Raw genomic sequence first — 18601 nt, 5'->3', positions numbered from 1 at the left:
AGGCTTCTGACATATTGTTTCGAAAAAACATTCATAATATAAACCTATGATATAAATTACATAAAAATCTGGCAAGAATTGTACTCATTAGAGTGCTAACAGTGCAATTTTCAATACATTTAATGTTTCCAAGGAACACAACTCTTAAAAAATAATTAGCACTGAATTTTCGACTCATCCAAGACAGCTGATATCAACTTATGATAAAAGTATTATAAAAATCTAGCAAGATATGTACAGGTGAGCTTGCTAACCAGACCAGAGGTTGTCCAGTGTTATTATGACCCCCACAAAATGTTGCACGGGGCAGAGAAAGCACAATAAGAGGCAAAATCTGCCAAATTGTTGAACATTGACATTTGAGTGACAAAAATTCCAAAATCTGTTGTCTGATTTTCAGCCCTTGACATGCTGATCATTTTATACTTGTCAGATTAGCTCTTACTGCTTAAGATGGGTTTTTTGTGTGCCATGTTTGTTTAAGAACTAGATCCTCTGATATAATTTTCGAAGTAGATTCCAAATGGTATATTTTGGCAAAGTTTAGTAATATAAGTCCAAGTTGTTTTCAAGAAATATTTTTTTAAAAGTTGATTCCAAATGACAGAATGGCTCACATGTCCTACTGGGCCTTCTGGTATATTTGAAAATTTTTGGTTTATTTCTCGGTCTGTATTTTGTTATCAAGACTTCAACTAATTCTACCCATGTGCTCATCTGATAAAAATCTGTATATCAGGAACTGTCAATGTACTTGTGTGAGCCAATATTTGTTCCTGTGAAAAATGTTTGAGTGGAACTAATATAACCAGAAATATGTTCTGGGAGAACTTTTTTCACAGATGATTTCTGTATGATTTGTTACATCTGTATAAAATAAGTCACACACTATATCTGGTGAAATAAATACTGGGTTGGTGAAATTTGTTCCTTACCTAGTGAAATAAGTTCCGTGTTTATGAGATTTGTTCCTTACCTGGTGAAATAACTACTGGGTTTGTGAGATTTGTTCCTCACCTGGTGAAATAAGTTCCCTGTTTGTGAAATATGTTCCACAAGTTATCTTATATACTGATCATTTGTCATCAGTGTGTTCAAAGTTATCATTCGTGTGCATTATAAAAATAAGTATTATAATAATAATATTTATGTTAAAAGTGTATATCATTCAATTTGGATCTGTGGAGTATAGCAAATGCTTAGTTTTATACTCTAAAAAATATCCAAATGACCCTTTTGAGCCAGAAAAGAGTAGAATAAGAAAAAATCATTCAGAAAAAAGTACACTGCCACATTCTGTATGTATGTGCCTGTCCCAAGTCAGGAGCTTGTAATTCAGTGGTTGTCGTTTGTTTATGTGCTACATATTTGTTTTGGTTCATTTTTTGTAAATAAATAAGGACGTTAGTTTTCTCGTTTGAATTGTGAATTGTTTTACATTCTCATTTTGTGGCCTTGTATAGCTAACTATGCGGTAAAGGCTTTGCTCATTGTTTAAGGCCATATGATGACCTACAGTTGTAAAAGTATCTGTGTCATTTTGGTCTCTTGTGGAGAGTTGTCTCATTGGCAATCATAGCACATCTTTTTTTTTATATATATAGTTTAAGATGAACATATGTACTTATTTCAAAAGGACAAAATGACTGATCAATTATTTCAAAAGACATGTAGAAACAAACAACACACTCTTTTATATACAAATGTATCAGGATTTTAGAATGTACTAACACACAACATTCTCCTAGAACTGGTTAGGTTTCATCTGGTATTATAAATTATTGACAAGAAAAAATAACATCAATTCTTTTGAGAATTTATTCTTTGAATACACCACAAGTGTTTTCTATAAATATACATGATGCAAAACAATATCTTATTGCACATATAATGATCATCTACTATGGGTGGAATCCTGTGATTACAAAAAGAAATATAACATCTGAGTAATTTCTAATTATATTTAAACAACTATCATCTAATTACACATTTGAACTACTATCATTTTACTCCAGTTACAGAAAGATAAGCCATTGTTTATGAGTTATGATATATAAATCAATATTTTTGGCGTACAAAATCATCATTTTATGTTCTCTGAAAAATCTAGTTGTCAAAATAGTGCAAACCCAAATCTAAAATTTCAGTGCCACAACACATTGAATTGGGAATTGAGATAAATGTGTTTATGATACTTCTTTTAAAAGAAAAAAAATTGAATTTAATTTTCAAAAACAACAATAAACAAGAAGTCTAAAATACAAAAGTAAACCAGAAAAATAAATATGAAAATGATGACCTGTTTCGATATGAATTAAAGTTTTGTATTCTCCTTCTCAATATTTTAGGAAAATACTATATATTTGGCATGTTCTTAAATTAACTTGCTTTTTGACTAGATTAAACACAAAGCATATCATGTTTTAATCACAACGTAGCAACACATTGTGAAATGTTAATAAAGATGCGCAACTACTGCATGTACTGATTATATATATATTATCTCAAAAATGTTTCAATGTTTAACAGAAAACTAGCCTTTTGAGTTTATTTGTTTCCAAAATTGAATACAAGGTAAATGACGATCACTATATCACAAACATACAAATACAATTTTTTATAAATTAGGCTTATAAAACTAGCAAAAAACTACTGATATGATGGGTACATTATAGCTATCAGTCTGCATCTTAATTAATCTGTTCACTTATAAAAATCTCCATACACATGATTAAATATTAATTTGGCATCTTTTTCACTATGCACTCATTAAATAGGAGCCATATCTTCTGATTACCTTGAAAGCTGACAAATAACAAATCATGCTAAGCATACTGGGTTTGTACAAAGCAGGCATCTTAAGATTACTTTTGACAGGTTATATAAACATTGCAGTTTTGGTTTCAAATTATTTGTTTTCATTTGTCAATTAAACAAAGCCATGCAATGACAATTAATAAAGTAAAATATCACATTTACACAAAATGGTTTAAAATTGTACATATTTGGAAATATTATAAAGAACTAACCCATTCAAAACATGTTAAGTTTGTTTTGCGTTTCTCTTTTGATAGCAAAAAAATCTTTTGGACATTACACTATCTGTTACTTTATATGAATATTCCTGTATTTTGCCTACTTTTCTTAAAAGACTGACATATCTTTCTAATGACGTCACTATCAGAATATATCATTATTATAATGTCATTACTAAAATGTTCATAAAACTTTTCTTCTGAAGTCTTTTAAAATTGTGATTGATAATCATACGATTTTATGCTTTTAGTGAACTTTCTGGGGCAAAAAAGCCCTAAAATACATGTTTTTCCTTTTACATAAGTTGTAAAAACTGTCATCAATCTAATTGACATGACAAAGAATGAAATGTTTTTCTGACATACAATAATGTTAGCTTAACTCTAATCTTGTCTACATTTATTACAGAATTGTAAACCTAACAAAAAACAAAAATCAAGTTTATTATTACAAATAAAGTACTTGTGTGATTTTTTAGTCTTAAATCTATATCAATTTTCAATAGTTTGCATTTGAAGTACACAAAAGCAGTATGCATATTCAAATACAATTATTATGAAGACGCAACTAATCAACAATGTTTACATAAAATGTTAAAGCATAAATATTCCATTTGGAAAAGTCAAACATTTTTAAACCTGTTTGTTATGAGGACTTCAATATTGTAATCTAAATAATGCCGATTTCTTCACATATACCCCTTAGAATCTCATGACAACCTGATTTAATAAAGTTACTACCATATAACGAGGTAATTAAAAGTTTTGCTGACTTATAAACAGATATTTGATGAACCTACTACCCTTTCATATTTACCATTTCTAAATTATTTTTTTTTATTCCATAAACAGGATTGTTTTTTTACAAATTACAAGAAGTTTGCTTACAAAACTTGATTAGAATAAAAATTAAATGCAACTGACTTTTGTAATGTACATAACTGCTTGATCACATTCTTTAGAGTAACATGCTACTCCTTTTCAAATCAATTAAAATAGTTACTGAAAATTATTTTTAATTTCCATTCAAATACACTATGTGTTTTCTATCATAGATATAAAAAGATGTGGTATAAGTGTCAATGAGGCAACTCTCCATCTAAGTTCACAATTTCTAAAAGTAAATCATTATAGGCCAAAGTATGGTCATGACTGAATATAAAAATTTCATGATGATTTGTTAATAAAATAAAACATATCATTTTTGTAGATATAAGTAGTGTCAGGAAGTAATTTTCAATTAAAAATATAAAACGGTATTGCTAAATTTCTGATAACATACCAGGGTAGTTCTTTTAATTCATAAAAACACTAATTTGAAAACTAATTTGGATGAAACATAAAACTGTGCCATTTTAAAATAACTTTCTTAATACTAATTTTCTACTCTATTGAATAAAATTATAAGATAAATTCCTATATAACAGCAATGAAAATGGAATGACAATTGTTTTATAACAAAATAAATCAACAAAATAACATAATAAACATAGTGAAGAAATGTAAATAGTTTCTACATAACATTGTTCTGTATCGGCACATCTATTTTTACCCTTTCCACTGATGTCACTTTCACATTTTTCTAAAGTTACGGTAATCAAATTTTCATACAAAAGCTTAATTCTACATATACCTCATGTTGAGTTTCAAGTAAAGACCATAAGGTACACATTCATTGACTTATCCTGCATTACACAGTTTGAAAAATAAAATGTGTCACGCCTGTTTGTATGCCATATAGTAAAAAATCTGTTTAAAATACCATATATGATTGACCTTATTTGAATTCCAATATATTTCTGTCCAGTTGCTTGCAACTTTCTCAATCTTTACAATATGAACATTAAAAAAAATCATAACTTCTACAAAATCTTCTCGTTTCGTCTGTTTAATGAAATCCGTAAACTTCGACCACTTTACAAGTAAAGTCTTGATTAGAACACAGGGGTTCATTGTCAAATGTATCACAATGTTGAGAACGACAATGTTCTAAGTTAGCATCTAACTGGATGGCTTCACCATGTCTGTAAATATAAAGTTTTCATGAAAGATATGCTGAATCAAATCATTAAACTTTACTTGAATTACCTTCAATTCATAAAAGGCTATAAACAACAATATTATTAATTAGATATAAAGTATTTGCCAGGAGTCATTCTGTTATCCTTTTTATCATGCTAAGCCAAAAATGCAAATACAAGGTCATCAATTTGTTAACATGCAGTAAAACTTATTTCTAACACCAGTCAAAATCTGATTTTTGAGTACCATGTTATAGAATGTTAAAAAATCTGTTATTGGGATGTAATGTTATAGAATTTACACCATGAGAAAGTTACAGTTGTCTTCCAATTATTTATGATGTTATTCTTCTATGTTATACCACAAAATCTTCCAAAGTTCATTTATTCAACTCCCCCCAAAAATATAGGCTACATGAGGTAGTCAATAAACATGTTACACAATTTAACCTGTTACAATTACTACACCTACCCTCCTCCTATTGTTAAGACACTATTGTCTCCAGCTAAGAACATGTGTGCAGTGTTGGGTATCTCTTCTTCATGAAGTCCAACCCACTCATACTTTTTCTTCTTTGGACTCAAGGTAAAAATAAATGTTTCTCCTGTCCCAAAATAGCAGAGTTTTCTTGAGCTCTGTCGTCTGTCTCTCCAGTAATTAGAACAAAAGGCACCAAACACCTGGAAATAAATAGAAAATATAACTAATCTACAGCTAATATAACTAGACGATCTGAAGAGCCTGTGTCGCTCACCTTGGTCTATGTGCTGCAGTGCATGTTTGACACTGTACAACATTAAAGATAAGAATAGAATCATGACAATATTCTCTGTTTTGGTGATGGTGACTTGTTTGTTATCTTATTCTACTGAAAATTTCTTGCTGTTAACAGTTATCTCTGTCTATAATAAACTTGGCCTAGTCTACACTATATGTAATGAATGCTTAAACAAAAATGTGTTTACCTAGGGCACTATGCAACACTTGCATATCACATTTCAATGTTCAGAGAACTAGGAAGTCGGGGTCAAAGTCCTAATCTGGTATATATCTTGGAAAGTTAACATCATAATAATTATGTGTAGAACAAGTGTACTAAGTTTTATATATAGGTATGATGACTACTTCATGGTAAACAAGAGCTTTAACCTACTTTATTTGACCTGATCACTGAACTGTGAAATCTGGGTAAAAACCTTTATTTGTCATAAATTTTCAAAAGAGTACATAATAATGAGCAAGTGTTTCATGTTTTAAAACTACCTTAACCTAAAACTTGAATCTGAGAAGGTACTGATTCTATACTATCCCATTTCTATGTTCAGTTAATTCAGAAATTGAGATAAAATCATCATTTGACATTTAATTTAGAAAATTTCACATATTAAACATGTGTATTTAGCTTTTGTTGAGCATTCCTGTTATCACTCAATCGGAAATAAACAATAAATCAATAAATCCATTTTTTTTTATAATTAAGGGCCATAACTCTTGAACTGTAAAAAAAACCCAAGCTGTACTATATATTTGGGTTTAAATTTTAATATTATTTCCAATCAGTACTTTGATTACTATCATGCAACAATTAATTTGGATGGGTGGAAGAACATGCATATCACTATATACCTCAACCTCAGAGCAGAGGAATTATTGCCACAGTCCACAGTGAAATCTAAATCATCTAATTCTAAAATTTACCTCATCTGTAGTTGTTTTTATAAATATGAGTGTTGGTTGGTAGGATTCTACCCTGGAATACAATGTCATTAGACTTGTGCCATGTTCTTCTGATGTATACAACAACTCTGGTTGACAGACAGCAAACCGTGGTGGTAACCATGTCCATATTGTATAAAGCTGAAAGTGTAAATAAATATCACTATCAATAATGATTGTAATATTTGTAAGCTACAATATTTCTGAACACTTTCACAACTGTTTAACAGTGTTTATTTGTGGTAACAGGAAAAATTTTATATATATATATTTGTTAAAGTTTAGCCAGTAATTTTTTTTAATCTATGTAAATTGCCTTAAATATACAATGGTTTCATTCCATCATCTCACTAATAAGCATGTTTTTAAAAAATATTGATTATGTTACCCAACAGAAAATGACTGATCTTTAACTTTAATTGCTGATGCTGATTACTTTATTCATCTATGTTGGTTTAAAAGTTTTCTTAATATCCAACAGCAAATATGTAAACAGCTGTTAATACTATATAGTAACTGCAACGGCTACTTTTGTCAATTTTTAGAGCAAAAACTTTAAGACGACAATTCACAAATTACTTTTTTTTGTTTTTGATGAAAAAACAAATGATTAATTTCATGTGCCTGAAGCACTTTTTAGAATAAACCTCCATCAAGCACTCGAACCAAATCATTTGAAAGGCCATACTAGACCAAAACACATGTAATCTTATATACCCAAAAGGGACCTGTAAAATAGCATTATTCATCCTATAAGGTCAATATTGCCTAAGGGAGCTTGAATCTTTTAAAAGTTCTTAATTTGTCAACGCAGAATTTATGAAAAGTTTGTAGTACAAAAGCACTTACTACTGAGTTGATGATAACTTTATAGCTTTTGTACTTCTTATTAAATGCATTGATTTCTTCAAAAAGTCATATGCATAACAAAAGCAGTGAGATCTATTTCAGTTTTGTAAGGAAAATAATTCTAGATATTAGCATATTGTTTAAACAAAATTCCAATTCAGACATATAAAGTAGAATGAAACAAGAATGTGTCCTCAGTACATGGATGCCCCACTCACACTATCATTTTCTATGTTCAGTGGACCGTGACATTGGGATAAAAACTCTAATTTGGCATTAAAATTAGAAAGATCATATCATAGGGAACATGTGTACTAAGTTTGAAGTTGATTGGACTTCAACTTCATCAAAAACTACCTTGACCAAAAACTTTAACCTGAAGTGAGACAGATGGACGAACAGAGGGACGGACGGACGGACAGACGGACGGACGCACAGACCAGAAAACATAATGCCCCTCTACTATCGTAGGTGGGGCATAAAAACATTATTTGATTGTGGAATAAACTGACTACTCAAGGATTATCTTAAATGGGATAAGCTCAACAGTAAGAAGATTTTTTTATACATATTTGTTTTCAAACCAAATGTGAGAGAAATTAAGAAAGTTGGTATATATTTAACTGAAGATTTTTTGATAAATTAAGTTTCTTACAAACCTCAGCACAATCAGGAATATTACATCCCTTAGGGTTTGGACATAATGGAACATTATTAACTTGTAGTTTTATTTTAGATGGCAGTCCTTGCTTTTTATGTTTCCTATGAAGTCCTTTCAAGAAATGCTGAAGATCACACAGTTTCTCCATTACACAGAACAAACAATTTTAAAACACTCCAGATGTTTGATGATGCACTTTATTTATTATTGTCCTCAAATTCAATCAGACACATTTTTGACAAAATCCACTATACGTATATCAATGAATGTTCAATTTTAACACCAACAGCCTACTGACACTCTACAGAACTAAATATGGCTAAGCATGTTTTAATTCCAGCATGTGTTTTCCTTTGTTTTTAACAGCTGACTTATTTTCTAGTTCTCACTAGAAATACAGGACAGATCAATCACATTTTGACAAGTATGTCCTTAAAAAGACCGAGTCTTACACTCAATCACTTATGGTTACCAGAATATACAGGTACTGTTACATCATCATATACATCATATACATACTTACAGGTTACAAGCTTATATCTAATATATTACAACAACAACACTCATTTCACATGACAACAGATGTACAAAAGGAAATATTTATTTTTATTGTATCAAAACAATTTTGATGTTTTTTTGGATAACGAATAAGATAAAGTAAAATGCTAATTTGAAATTCTTTTGTGCATAGAAACATGAATCTCTAAAAATGACAACTGTATTCACTATATAAGATAAAACCATTGTACTCTTCACACATATTTTATAAAAAATTTAATGTCTCTACTGGCATTAATTACTTAAAAAAACTTATACATTAAAATAAAAATCAACAATTAAATGTAAACAGCAGAATAACAATAACATAAGAGCTGCGTCGCAGAGAAATTGACCTTATACAAGTGCATGTAAACATTTACATACAAACAAATTTGATTGTTTTTGGGACAATCAATTACAAAAAGGATGAATTTTGGTCTGTTTTGAAAGGTTGGTATATTAACTCAATTTTAAAACATTTACAGACTTTCCATATAGATTTTTTTTTCTTCATTTTCAACCCAAAATAAATAATAATCAAAAGTATTGGTATTCATTTGCATAAAGTCGATTTCAAATCCGAAATTAAAAATGTAAATATTTCATCAAAAATAAAGTTAAAAAGAGTTTAGTGAAATGATATATTTGTACAACTGTATATTGTTTTTAGATTGTGTCTATGATTGTATGATTTAACATGTATTGTTGACTATAAAGGTATATGTGTACAGAATCAGGTTTCATGTTGGTGAGTCATGTAGTATATATTAAATTTGTCCAAAACCACATGACTTCAAATAAAATCAAGGTAAACACAGACATAAATCAATTATGAAAAAAAATATAATATAACATAACATAACATGAATGCATTACTATATTAAAAAGCCCCTGATTTGTTTTGAAGATATTAACAAAACTTGTTTCCCCCTTTGTTATTATGGTCAGAAAATGGAAGAATTACTGGATATTTTGAATCAATTAGGAATCAATTTGTTTAATATTGTATAGTCTTTGCTCAAGCGCTTGAAAGTACATAAAATAATTTATAATGTGTGAATTCTCTCTTTTGTGATTTAGCCATGCTGATCATATGGAGTCAACTGCCTTCAAAACATACTATTTTTAATGTTTATGACAACAGTTCTTTTGAATATATATAATGACAGTTGTACTTTCAACGCATCTTTCAGAAGATAAATCACTTTCATATCATATAGCTTTCATATTTACAATGAAGAATACAATTTATTATGTATTTTTTAACCCTCTAATAGCAATAAATTGTCAGTAAATTTATTTTGATATCAAAAGAGAAGAAGAAGCATTCAATATATAGCCAATGCATTAAAACTGATTTATCCTTTAAGAAACTAAAGCAACTTTTGTGTAAGTTTTAAATAGTGATGCATGCATTTATAATAAAGGAAGTGAGCATGAAACTAAATGAAAGTAAATAATAAAGAACATCCAATGGGAGATAACTCAGAATACAAAAAAATACAACAAGGGAAGTAACTCACATCTTCCATCATCATGGCTCTTGAATCAATATGAGGGAGAGCCAAAATTCCAACAGAATGTGATCTCATTTTACTGCATGGCTTAATATAAAATAAATCTGGTTTTTTACATATCATTCACTTAGAAATTTTTTAAAATGTACTGACAATTTGAAAATTTAAAATTGATAAAAGTGAAACATTGCAATATGTCTTAACAGCACTTGCAGCCAAAAAATAACATCCCAAAAAATCTCAAAAAAATAAACAATATAGTAGTCATCACACTTCTTAATGATCAGAAGTAACTTATTCTTCCCTGGCAGTAAAACAGGGAGAAGGCATTACAAGAACACAGTCTTTAATCTTATGACAATAAAAAAGCCTTCTATCAATCAATCACACAAAAATACACCTACCCATATTTATTCTATTTAAAGCCCCCCTTCTAATTAACACCCCCTACCGAAAATCATGCGTTCAGAACTTTTGACTTCTAATAACCGCCCCCATTTTGTAGTTAAAAAAATAAAATTGAAACTTAACCATTACAATATTGCAAAGACATCGACCCGGTCACTCAGAAACATGAAACGTAAAATCAATAATGCCCATGTTTTAATCCACTCCGATAATCCAACACAGTGTGTACAAGTTCCAAAAATAGATCTGTCAGGAGAGTGTCAGTTAGTACGCTGTTGAAATTGTGTTCCATTGATGTGCACGCTTGTTCATTCGAAAATTTTAACAAATTATTTTTTTTTTGAGGTCACATTACCGATAAACGCTATTTATAGATTATGGAGACAATAAGAAACACGTGTATGTTACTATAGTCTGTTTCAACAAAATTCAGGTAAAGGTCAATGAAGTAAGGTACGAAATTCGTTTCTCTAATTGACGCCCCCCTTTCGGAAATTGTCTTCGCCCCCGGGGCGTTTACTAGAATAAATACGGTAATCATAAAATTCAAAATTTGAATTTGTAATATTAATTTTCTGATTCTTTGAAACAGACTTCTAAAAACTTAACAAGCATGGGAGGGTTTAAATATGAATTCAATTTTAATTAACTCAGATATCAATAAATAGGTCTTTGTAAAACATTTTTCAACAAGATATGTTGAAACTACTGGAATAGCAACAAGAGTGCACATGCTGAAATGTCTTGCCTTCTTTACTATTTAACCATTGATATTATGTTGACAGTCCTAAATACAGAGCTTTATTACAACTGTCACATAAACTTAACATTAACCAAGATAACTAAACAAAGACCAATGAACCATGAAAATGAGGTCAAGGTCAGATGAACCATGCCAGGCAGACATGTACAGCTAATAATGCTTCCATACAACAAATATAGTTTAAGAAAAAAAGACCAAAACAGAAACACTTAACAGTGAGCAATGAACTGTGAAAATGAAGTCAAGGTCAAATAAAACCTGTGTGACTGATATATTGATCATTAAATATTTCCATACATCAAATATAGTTGACCTATGGCATATAGTATTAGATAAAAAGACCAAAACTCAAAAACTTACTTTGATCACTGAACCATTAAAATGAGGTCAAGGTCAGAAGACATCTGCCTGCTAGACATGTTAACCTTATAATCATTCCATTCAACAAATATAGTAGACCTATTTCAAAAAGTATGAGAAAAACAGACCTAAACTCAAAAACTTAACTATTATAACTGAACCATGAAATTGAGGTCAAGGTCAGATGACATCTGCCAGTTGGACATGTACACCTTACAGTCCTTCCATATACCAATATACTAGACCTATTGCTTATAGTATCTAAGATATAGACTTGACACCAAAAGTTAACCTTGTTCACTGATCCATGAAATGAGGTCGAGGTCAAGTGAAAACTGTCTGAAGGGCACAAGGACCTTGCAAGGTATGAACATACCAAATATAGTTATACTTATAATAAGAGAGAATTCAACATTACAAAAAATCTTAATTTTTATTTTCAAGTGGTCACTGAACCATAAAAATGAGGTCAAGGACATTGGATATGTGACTGACGGATACTTTGTATCATGAGGTTATATATACAAAGTACAAAATATGAAGCATCCAGGTCTTCTACCTTCTTAAATATAAAGCTTAAAATTTAAGAAGTTAGCTAATGCTGCCGCCGCCTGCGGGATCACTATCCCTATGTCGAGCTTTCTGCAACAAAAGTTGCAGGCTTGACAAAAATTGAATCGTAACAAAGAAGGCAATTAAAACTCCATAGAGTCAAAGAAAGACATAAAAAGATGAAAATTTGTAAGGGTTCTGCGAAATCCAGTATCTCACCCAACAAAAATTTTAAAAACTTAAACCTCAGAGTGAATGTATTGTTTCCTGGCAGCAAAACTAAGTTCGTTTACAGATGAATTACAAATAAAATGGATTTTTTTTAACAAAATTTACTTCTGGTTACTATCTTATGATCATAAACAAGCTTCTGTCTAAGTTTGGTACAAATCCACGATAGTTTAATAAAGAAATTGAATTTTTTAAAACTTTAACCAGAGTGAATGTAATGTTTCCCAGCAGAAAACTAATTCCATTTTTAAGTAAAATACGGAAAAAATTGAATTTTATTTTTCAAAATTTTCTTCTGGATACTATCTTATGATCATAAACAAGCTACTGTCCAAGTTTGAAATCCAGGATAGTTTGAGAAAGTCATTAAAATTTTAAAAACTTTAACCACAGAGTGAATATTTGTGGACGACGCTGATGACAACGGAATGTAGGATACCTATGTCTCGCTTTTTCAACTTAAGTCGAAGGCTCAACAAAAGTTCTAACATAACTCCACAAAACATAACCTAGACTATAGACTGAGAAATGCAACTTAAACTAACCACAAACAAAGTTGAATACTAAGAGATATCGATGAAAAATTTTATAAATATCTTGCTTTTTTATTAGGACAAGAAAGTAGGCAATATGCTCTATCAACAAAGTAACCAATATATAAACACATATCCACACATTATAGGCTCATACTGAAGTATTATTGATGCACCAGAATGTTAAACAAAGTACTGCATACCTACTTATAGCATAACTTAAATAACCATATTTCTAGTTGCCTACATCCATACAATTAAAACTATTGGGACACAACAGTATAAACAAGTGAAACTGCGAGCTACTGCTCACTGATGATAACCCCGCCGCAAGTGGATAATATAAATAGTGTAAAAATATGCAAGTGTTCGGTAAACAGGAAGTTGTCGAGTGATGAATCTGAAAACGCATCACACGGTATAGCTGACTTATATAAATCCTGAAACCAAATTTCAGAAATCCTTGTATTGTAGTTCCTGAGAAAAGTGTGAAGAAAATTTTCAACTTGGCTATCATGTGTAAAATCATACAAGTGTTCCGTAAACAGGAAGTTGTCAAGTGATCAATCTGAAAACGCATCACACGGTAAAGCTGACTTAGATAAACCCTGAAACCAAATTTCAGAAATCCTTGTATTGTAGTTCCTGAGAAAATGCGACGAAAAAATAAATAATGTAAAAATATGCAAGTGTTCTGTAAACAGGAAGTTGTCGAGTGATGAATCTGAAAACGCATCTCACAGTATAGCTGACTTATATAAATCCTGAAACCAAATTTCAGAAATCCTTGTACTGTAGTTCCTGAGAAAAGTGTGACGAAAATTTTCAACTTGGCTATCATGTGTAAAATCATACAAGTGTTCGGTAAACAGGAAGTTTTCAAGTGATCAATCTGAAAACGCATCACACGGTATAGCTGACTTAGATAAACCCTGAAACCAAATTTCAGAAATCCTTGTATTGTAGTTCCTTAGAAAAATGCGACGAAAAATATTCATGGGACGGACTGACTGACGGACTGACGGACAGACAGACAGACAGAGGTAAAACAGTATGCCCCCCCTTTTTTAAATTGGGGGTATAATTAAAAGTAGGGAAGTGGATTTGTATACTTTTTTTTACTCTAAATGAAATTTAGATAAGATATATCATATTTTTGCTGCATTGAAAAATGCTGTTCTAGAAATGCTGTTCTAGCAGATCAAAATTTGATTTTTTCTGATTATTTTGACTGTTCTTTTACATTTACTTTTATTTTAACCAGTTTAGAAATTAAATATCAATATTGAATCCTAACAAAGCTAAATCTTTCAAGTGCAGTGCCTCAGTACATGAAAGCTATATAAAGAAGCTAACGCATTTTAATTGGTACAGGCCAATTCTTGCCATGAGTGACAAAATACATACCATATCAGAGGTTATAACACTGGAATTGATAGACGAAATGTTGTGTAAAGCTAATGGTCCACTTGTTGAACGAGTTATGGAATGATGGGACGCCACTCGATGCATTTCATGATTTAGGAAATTGCGACTGTTCAAGTACATTTCATGTTTCAGTTGTAGCTTCTTAATTTCCTTTCTTGTTAAGCCACGGATACCAAATCCTACCTGTAAAGAAATGATTATCGTCAACTAACAGCAGATAAACACTATAATAATAGATAGGTTAACTTTTGTACCAATTCACAAAAATAATTTGGCTTCGAAATCATACTTATACTGAAAATAACTAATGCTTCTACAAACTGTAATAAAATGCTTTGCTGAGCACAGCTGGATACAACAGCAGATGTCAAACCCTGAAAACTTGGAGCCAAAATGGTCACATTCTTCATGCTTGATACAGGTCTGATTTGGATTGTAACTAAATTTTTGACACATAATGGGTTTCTGACACAGAATAACTGTAGTCAAAGAACTTCAAATTGGTTATATGATTTGAATTTATATTCAATTTTTTGCTTTTGTGCAATACACTATGCTGTTAAATATCAACCCCTCAAAAACAAATTTTGAAAAGAATTTTCTTTTAATTTTCTTCAATCTAAAATGAGAAAAAAACCTTCTACTCTTTTTTTCACCTCCCCCTTTCCCCTTATCCCCCCCCCCCCCCCCCCCCAAAAAAAAATAAACAAATTGGACAATGCTGAAGACGACAAAGACACCTGACAAAGATGATGCCAGACAACAACGACCATAACTCAGGGTTTCCCCTGGGTCAATTTTTTTTTTCGCCACCTCTTTCGCAAAAACAATATATTTTTCGCCACTTTATTATTTTTTTCGCCAAGTAACATAAATATATTTTTCGTTTAATATTAACTTGTTTTCTACCCCCCACCCCCTTCCCATAAATAAGATGTTTTTTTCCCATTGTGTCTATGATTATTCTCTCAAACTCAAAAGGTGCCACTATTCTTTTATTAATAAAGAAGATTTATATAAGTCCTGGAATATAACAAATTAATGGACATGTTTTATAATATATAACCATATAATACCAGTTAATTCGTAGTGCAAAACTGATGTGCCCTTTTATACTGAGAAGTGTTTTTTACAACAAAACAAAAGCTTTTATCATGTTTCTCACATGAATTCATGTGTTACTCTCATTCGAGGGGTTGTTCCCAACCTTTTTGATAGATTTCTTCATAACGAGTTTTCTTTTCTTGACCATCGTAAGTGAAAAGGATGAGACGTAAAAACTATGCTTGAAACATGTGTATCACTCAAACGACTTTAGATTAGTATTCAAGTTTTAAATCGGAGATTTTTCTTGCTTTTGAACATTTTTCATCACAACAACAGATTTCTTTTCTAAACTATCTTTAAAAGGAGAGGAGACGTCAAAAATTTGCTTCAAACATGTGCGTCGCAAAGCTGTAAATAAATTCTGTATGTGACAGTTAACGGAAGCCATTTAACCATATCATTTTGTCAAACAATTCAATCAACACCTTTATTAATTAGTCCTTTGTTGTCGATAGCAATAAAATGCAATCAGCTGATTATTGATTTTCTGTCCGTATCTTAATTAGGTCAAGGTGAATTCCGAGTATTGTCTGATCGGGTAAAGTCTGAGAAACTCGAAAAAAGTAAATAAACAAGATGGAGAAAAATTAATCGTTGTATATATTTCTTTCGCCAAATTCTTTCGCAAATGACGAATTTTTATCGCCACAATTATTATTTTTTCGCAAATTGCGAAAATGGCGACCGCCAGCGGAAACCCTGCCATAACTACAAAACGTGATACCAAATATGTCTAAATTCTATTTTTATTTTTGCGGTTGTATAAAAAACAGCTTTAGACATATGTCTAAAATAAGTTTAATTACTTCTGATTACTTTAAATTGTCTCTAAAAAACAGTTGAACATAATATCATACATCTTCTATTCAAAGATGGATTAAGACTATAGGTAAAAGTTAAAATCTGCATTTATTGAAGAAAAAAAACATTCAATGCCAATTTGTGGTGAATGACATCCATTTCTTGAAATAAGGAATATCTATGATAACAACACTATTGTTAACCATAAAGTATCATCATTGTGCCAATTGTAAACTCATTAAATTCAGATATTTTCTATGATCCTTCAAAAGTATATTGGTTATTTACACCAGCATTTGTTAACCTACCTTAAGCATTTTTTCTATTTTGAAAGGCATCTCCTGACAAAATTGTAGAAGATTCTGAGGAACACTGGATAAACCATTAAAATCTCTTGGAGCACCACTTGTTCTTTTCCCTGTTCAATAGAAGTTCTGGATCAATATTTTACATTTAATACATATTTCATGTGTTTAAAGTTTCAATTCATATACTTTTTTTCTTTCTGATTATATCTGTTTTGTCATTTTTCAAAATAATTTGAATGAATTCTGTAGATTTTTCAAAGTTTTCAAAAAGGTTTTCACTTTATTTTGTATTCCAGAAAAAATGAAATAAAATGCTTTGCTGAGCGCAGCCTGATATGACCACGGAGGTTGAACCTGAACAATTCAGGCAAATTTGGACACAATATTCAAGCTTGATTCTGTCTGAATTTGAATTGTGATCAAATTTTTGACAGAGTATAGGTTTCTGACACAAAACAAATGTCAAGATCTTACAAATCTATTGCACAATACTGTGCAATTAAAGATTCTTCTTGAAAATTAAAAAAAAAATGTGAAATTTGAAAAAATATTGAAACGTCTTAAAAAAATTGGAACCCTCAAAACTTTTTGAATCCCCCTTAGAGCAATTATCCCCACACTCAAACCCAGCCTTTCCTTTGTAGTATGGAACCTCAAAGTACAATATCAGAGAGATCCATATTCCTAAACACTTATTCTTGTCTGAAATCTACTAAACTGCATGTTTTTGGCCCCTAATTTCCACATGAATTGGGCAGTTACTACCAAACTCAATCCCAGCCTTCCTTTTGTGATATGGAACCTTGTGGTACAATGTAGAAAGATACATACACTAATACACAAGTTATTGTCCTGAAACTACAAAAATGCTAGTTTTTGGCCCCTTTTTGGTCCTAATACCTAAACTGTTGGAACCATAACCCCAAAAATTAATTCAAACTTTCTACTTGTGGTATAAAACATTGAGGTACAATTTCAGAGCAATTGAAATACTTATTCACAAGTTAATATTCTGAAAGTTGAAAAATGCTGTTTTGGGCCCCTTTGTGACAGTTTATCCAAAAATGGTACAGACCATCACCCCAAAAATCAATCCCAGCCTGCCTTTTATAGTATTGAACCTTCTTATTAAATTTCATAGAGATCCATTCACTTAAACTTATGTTATTGCCTGGACACCAAATGTGTTTTTGGACGATGCAGACAACAACATCATACCATTGTACAATTGCAAAATTGTGGTCCTATAATAAAACATACTACAATTGCAAGGTAAAATCTAAATTTACCACATTTCTAGGGACTATGCAGAATGTATGGATATTGTCTATCTGCAGTTTTGATAGTTATTTTAAATAAATGTTAAAAGGACAGATAAAGAAGAAAGACTTTCAATGTTTTAAAGAAATGCAAGAATAATAGAACCGTACAAATACATTTGATGGTACCACAGAAATCATTTCATGGGAATATGTCATTTAAAAAAAATAGATCTATATGAGATAGAACAGTTTAGGAAATAGTGAAATATTACTCATTGGAATTGACAGCTGATTAAAGGGGAATAACTCCAATAATATAAGAAGCAAGTTTCCCGTGACAAACACATTTGCTCCATTCAATATACCTGTAAGCAGGTGGAAATATCAAGATAAAATACAGAATAAAATTATTTTATTACAAGGAAAAGAAAATGATATTTGAGATGGAAAACTGTCCTAATGCTAAGAGGCCTCTGAAGTTTAACAATGTTTTACTAAAATCATATAT

General features: G+C 30.7%; 1 protein-coding gene across 5 annotated transcripts in view; it reads right to left on the bottom strand.

Annotated features, from left to right (window-relative positions):
- Nucleotides 1-1804: 1804 nt before the first annotated feature.
- The window catches only part of LOC134712511 (GTPase-activating protein skywalker-like), a 32395-nt gene continuing 15598 nt past the window's right edge, over nucleotides 1805-18601 (bottom strand). For 4 of the 5 annotated variants that reach the window (XM_063574135.1, XM_063574134.1, XM_063574136.1 and 1 more), the window contains exons 6-11: nucleotides 16832-16941; nucleotides 14595-14798; nucleotides 10347-10427; nucleotides 6756-6914; nucleotides 5529-5737; nucleotides 1805-5059 (exon numbers count right to left, since the gene is read on the bottom strand). In XM_063574135.1, coding sequence (XP_063430205.1) covers nucleotides 4924-5059; nucleotides 5529-5737; nucleotides 6756-6914; nucleotides 10347-10427; nucleotides 14595-14798; nucleotides 16832-16941 — 899 coding nt within the window. In that variant the 3' untranslated portion in view covers nucleotides 1805-4923. The remainder of the gene's footprint in view (nucleotides 5060-5528; nucleotides 5738-6755; nucleotides 6915-10346; nucleotides 10428-14594; nucleotides 14799-16831; nucleotides 16942-18601) is intronic. The other variant, XM_063574138.1, reaches the window with a different exon arrangement.

The sequence above is a fragment of the Mytilus trossulus genome, chromosome 3 (assembly GCF_036588685.1).
Source record: "Mytilus trossulus isolate FHL-02 chromosome 3, PNRI_Mtr1.1.1.hap1, whole genome shotgun sequence".
Classification (NCBI taxonomy): domain Eukaryota; kingdom Metazoa; phylum Mollusca; class Bivalvia; order Mytilida; family Mytilidae; genus Mytilus; species Mytilus trossulus.
This window is presented reverse-complemented; position numbering and strand designations above follow the sequence as displayed.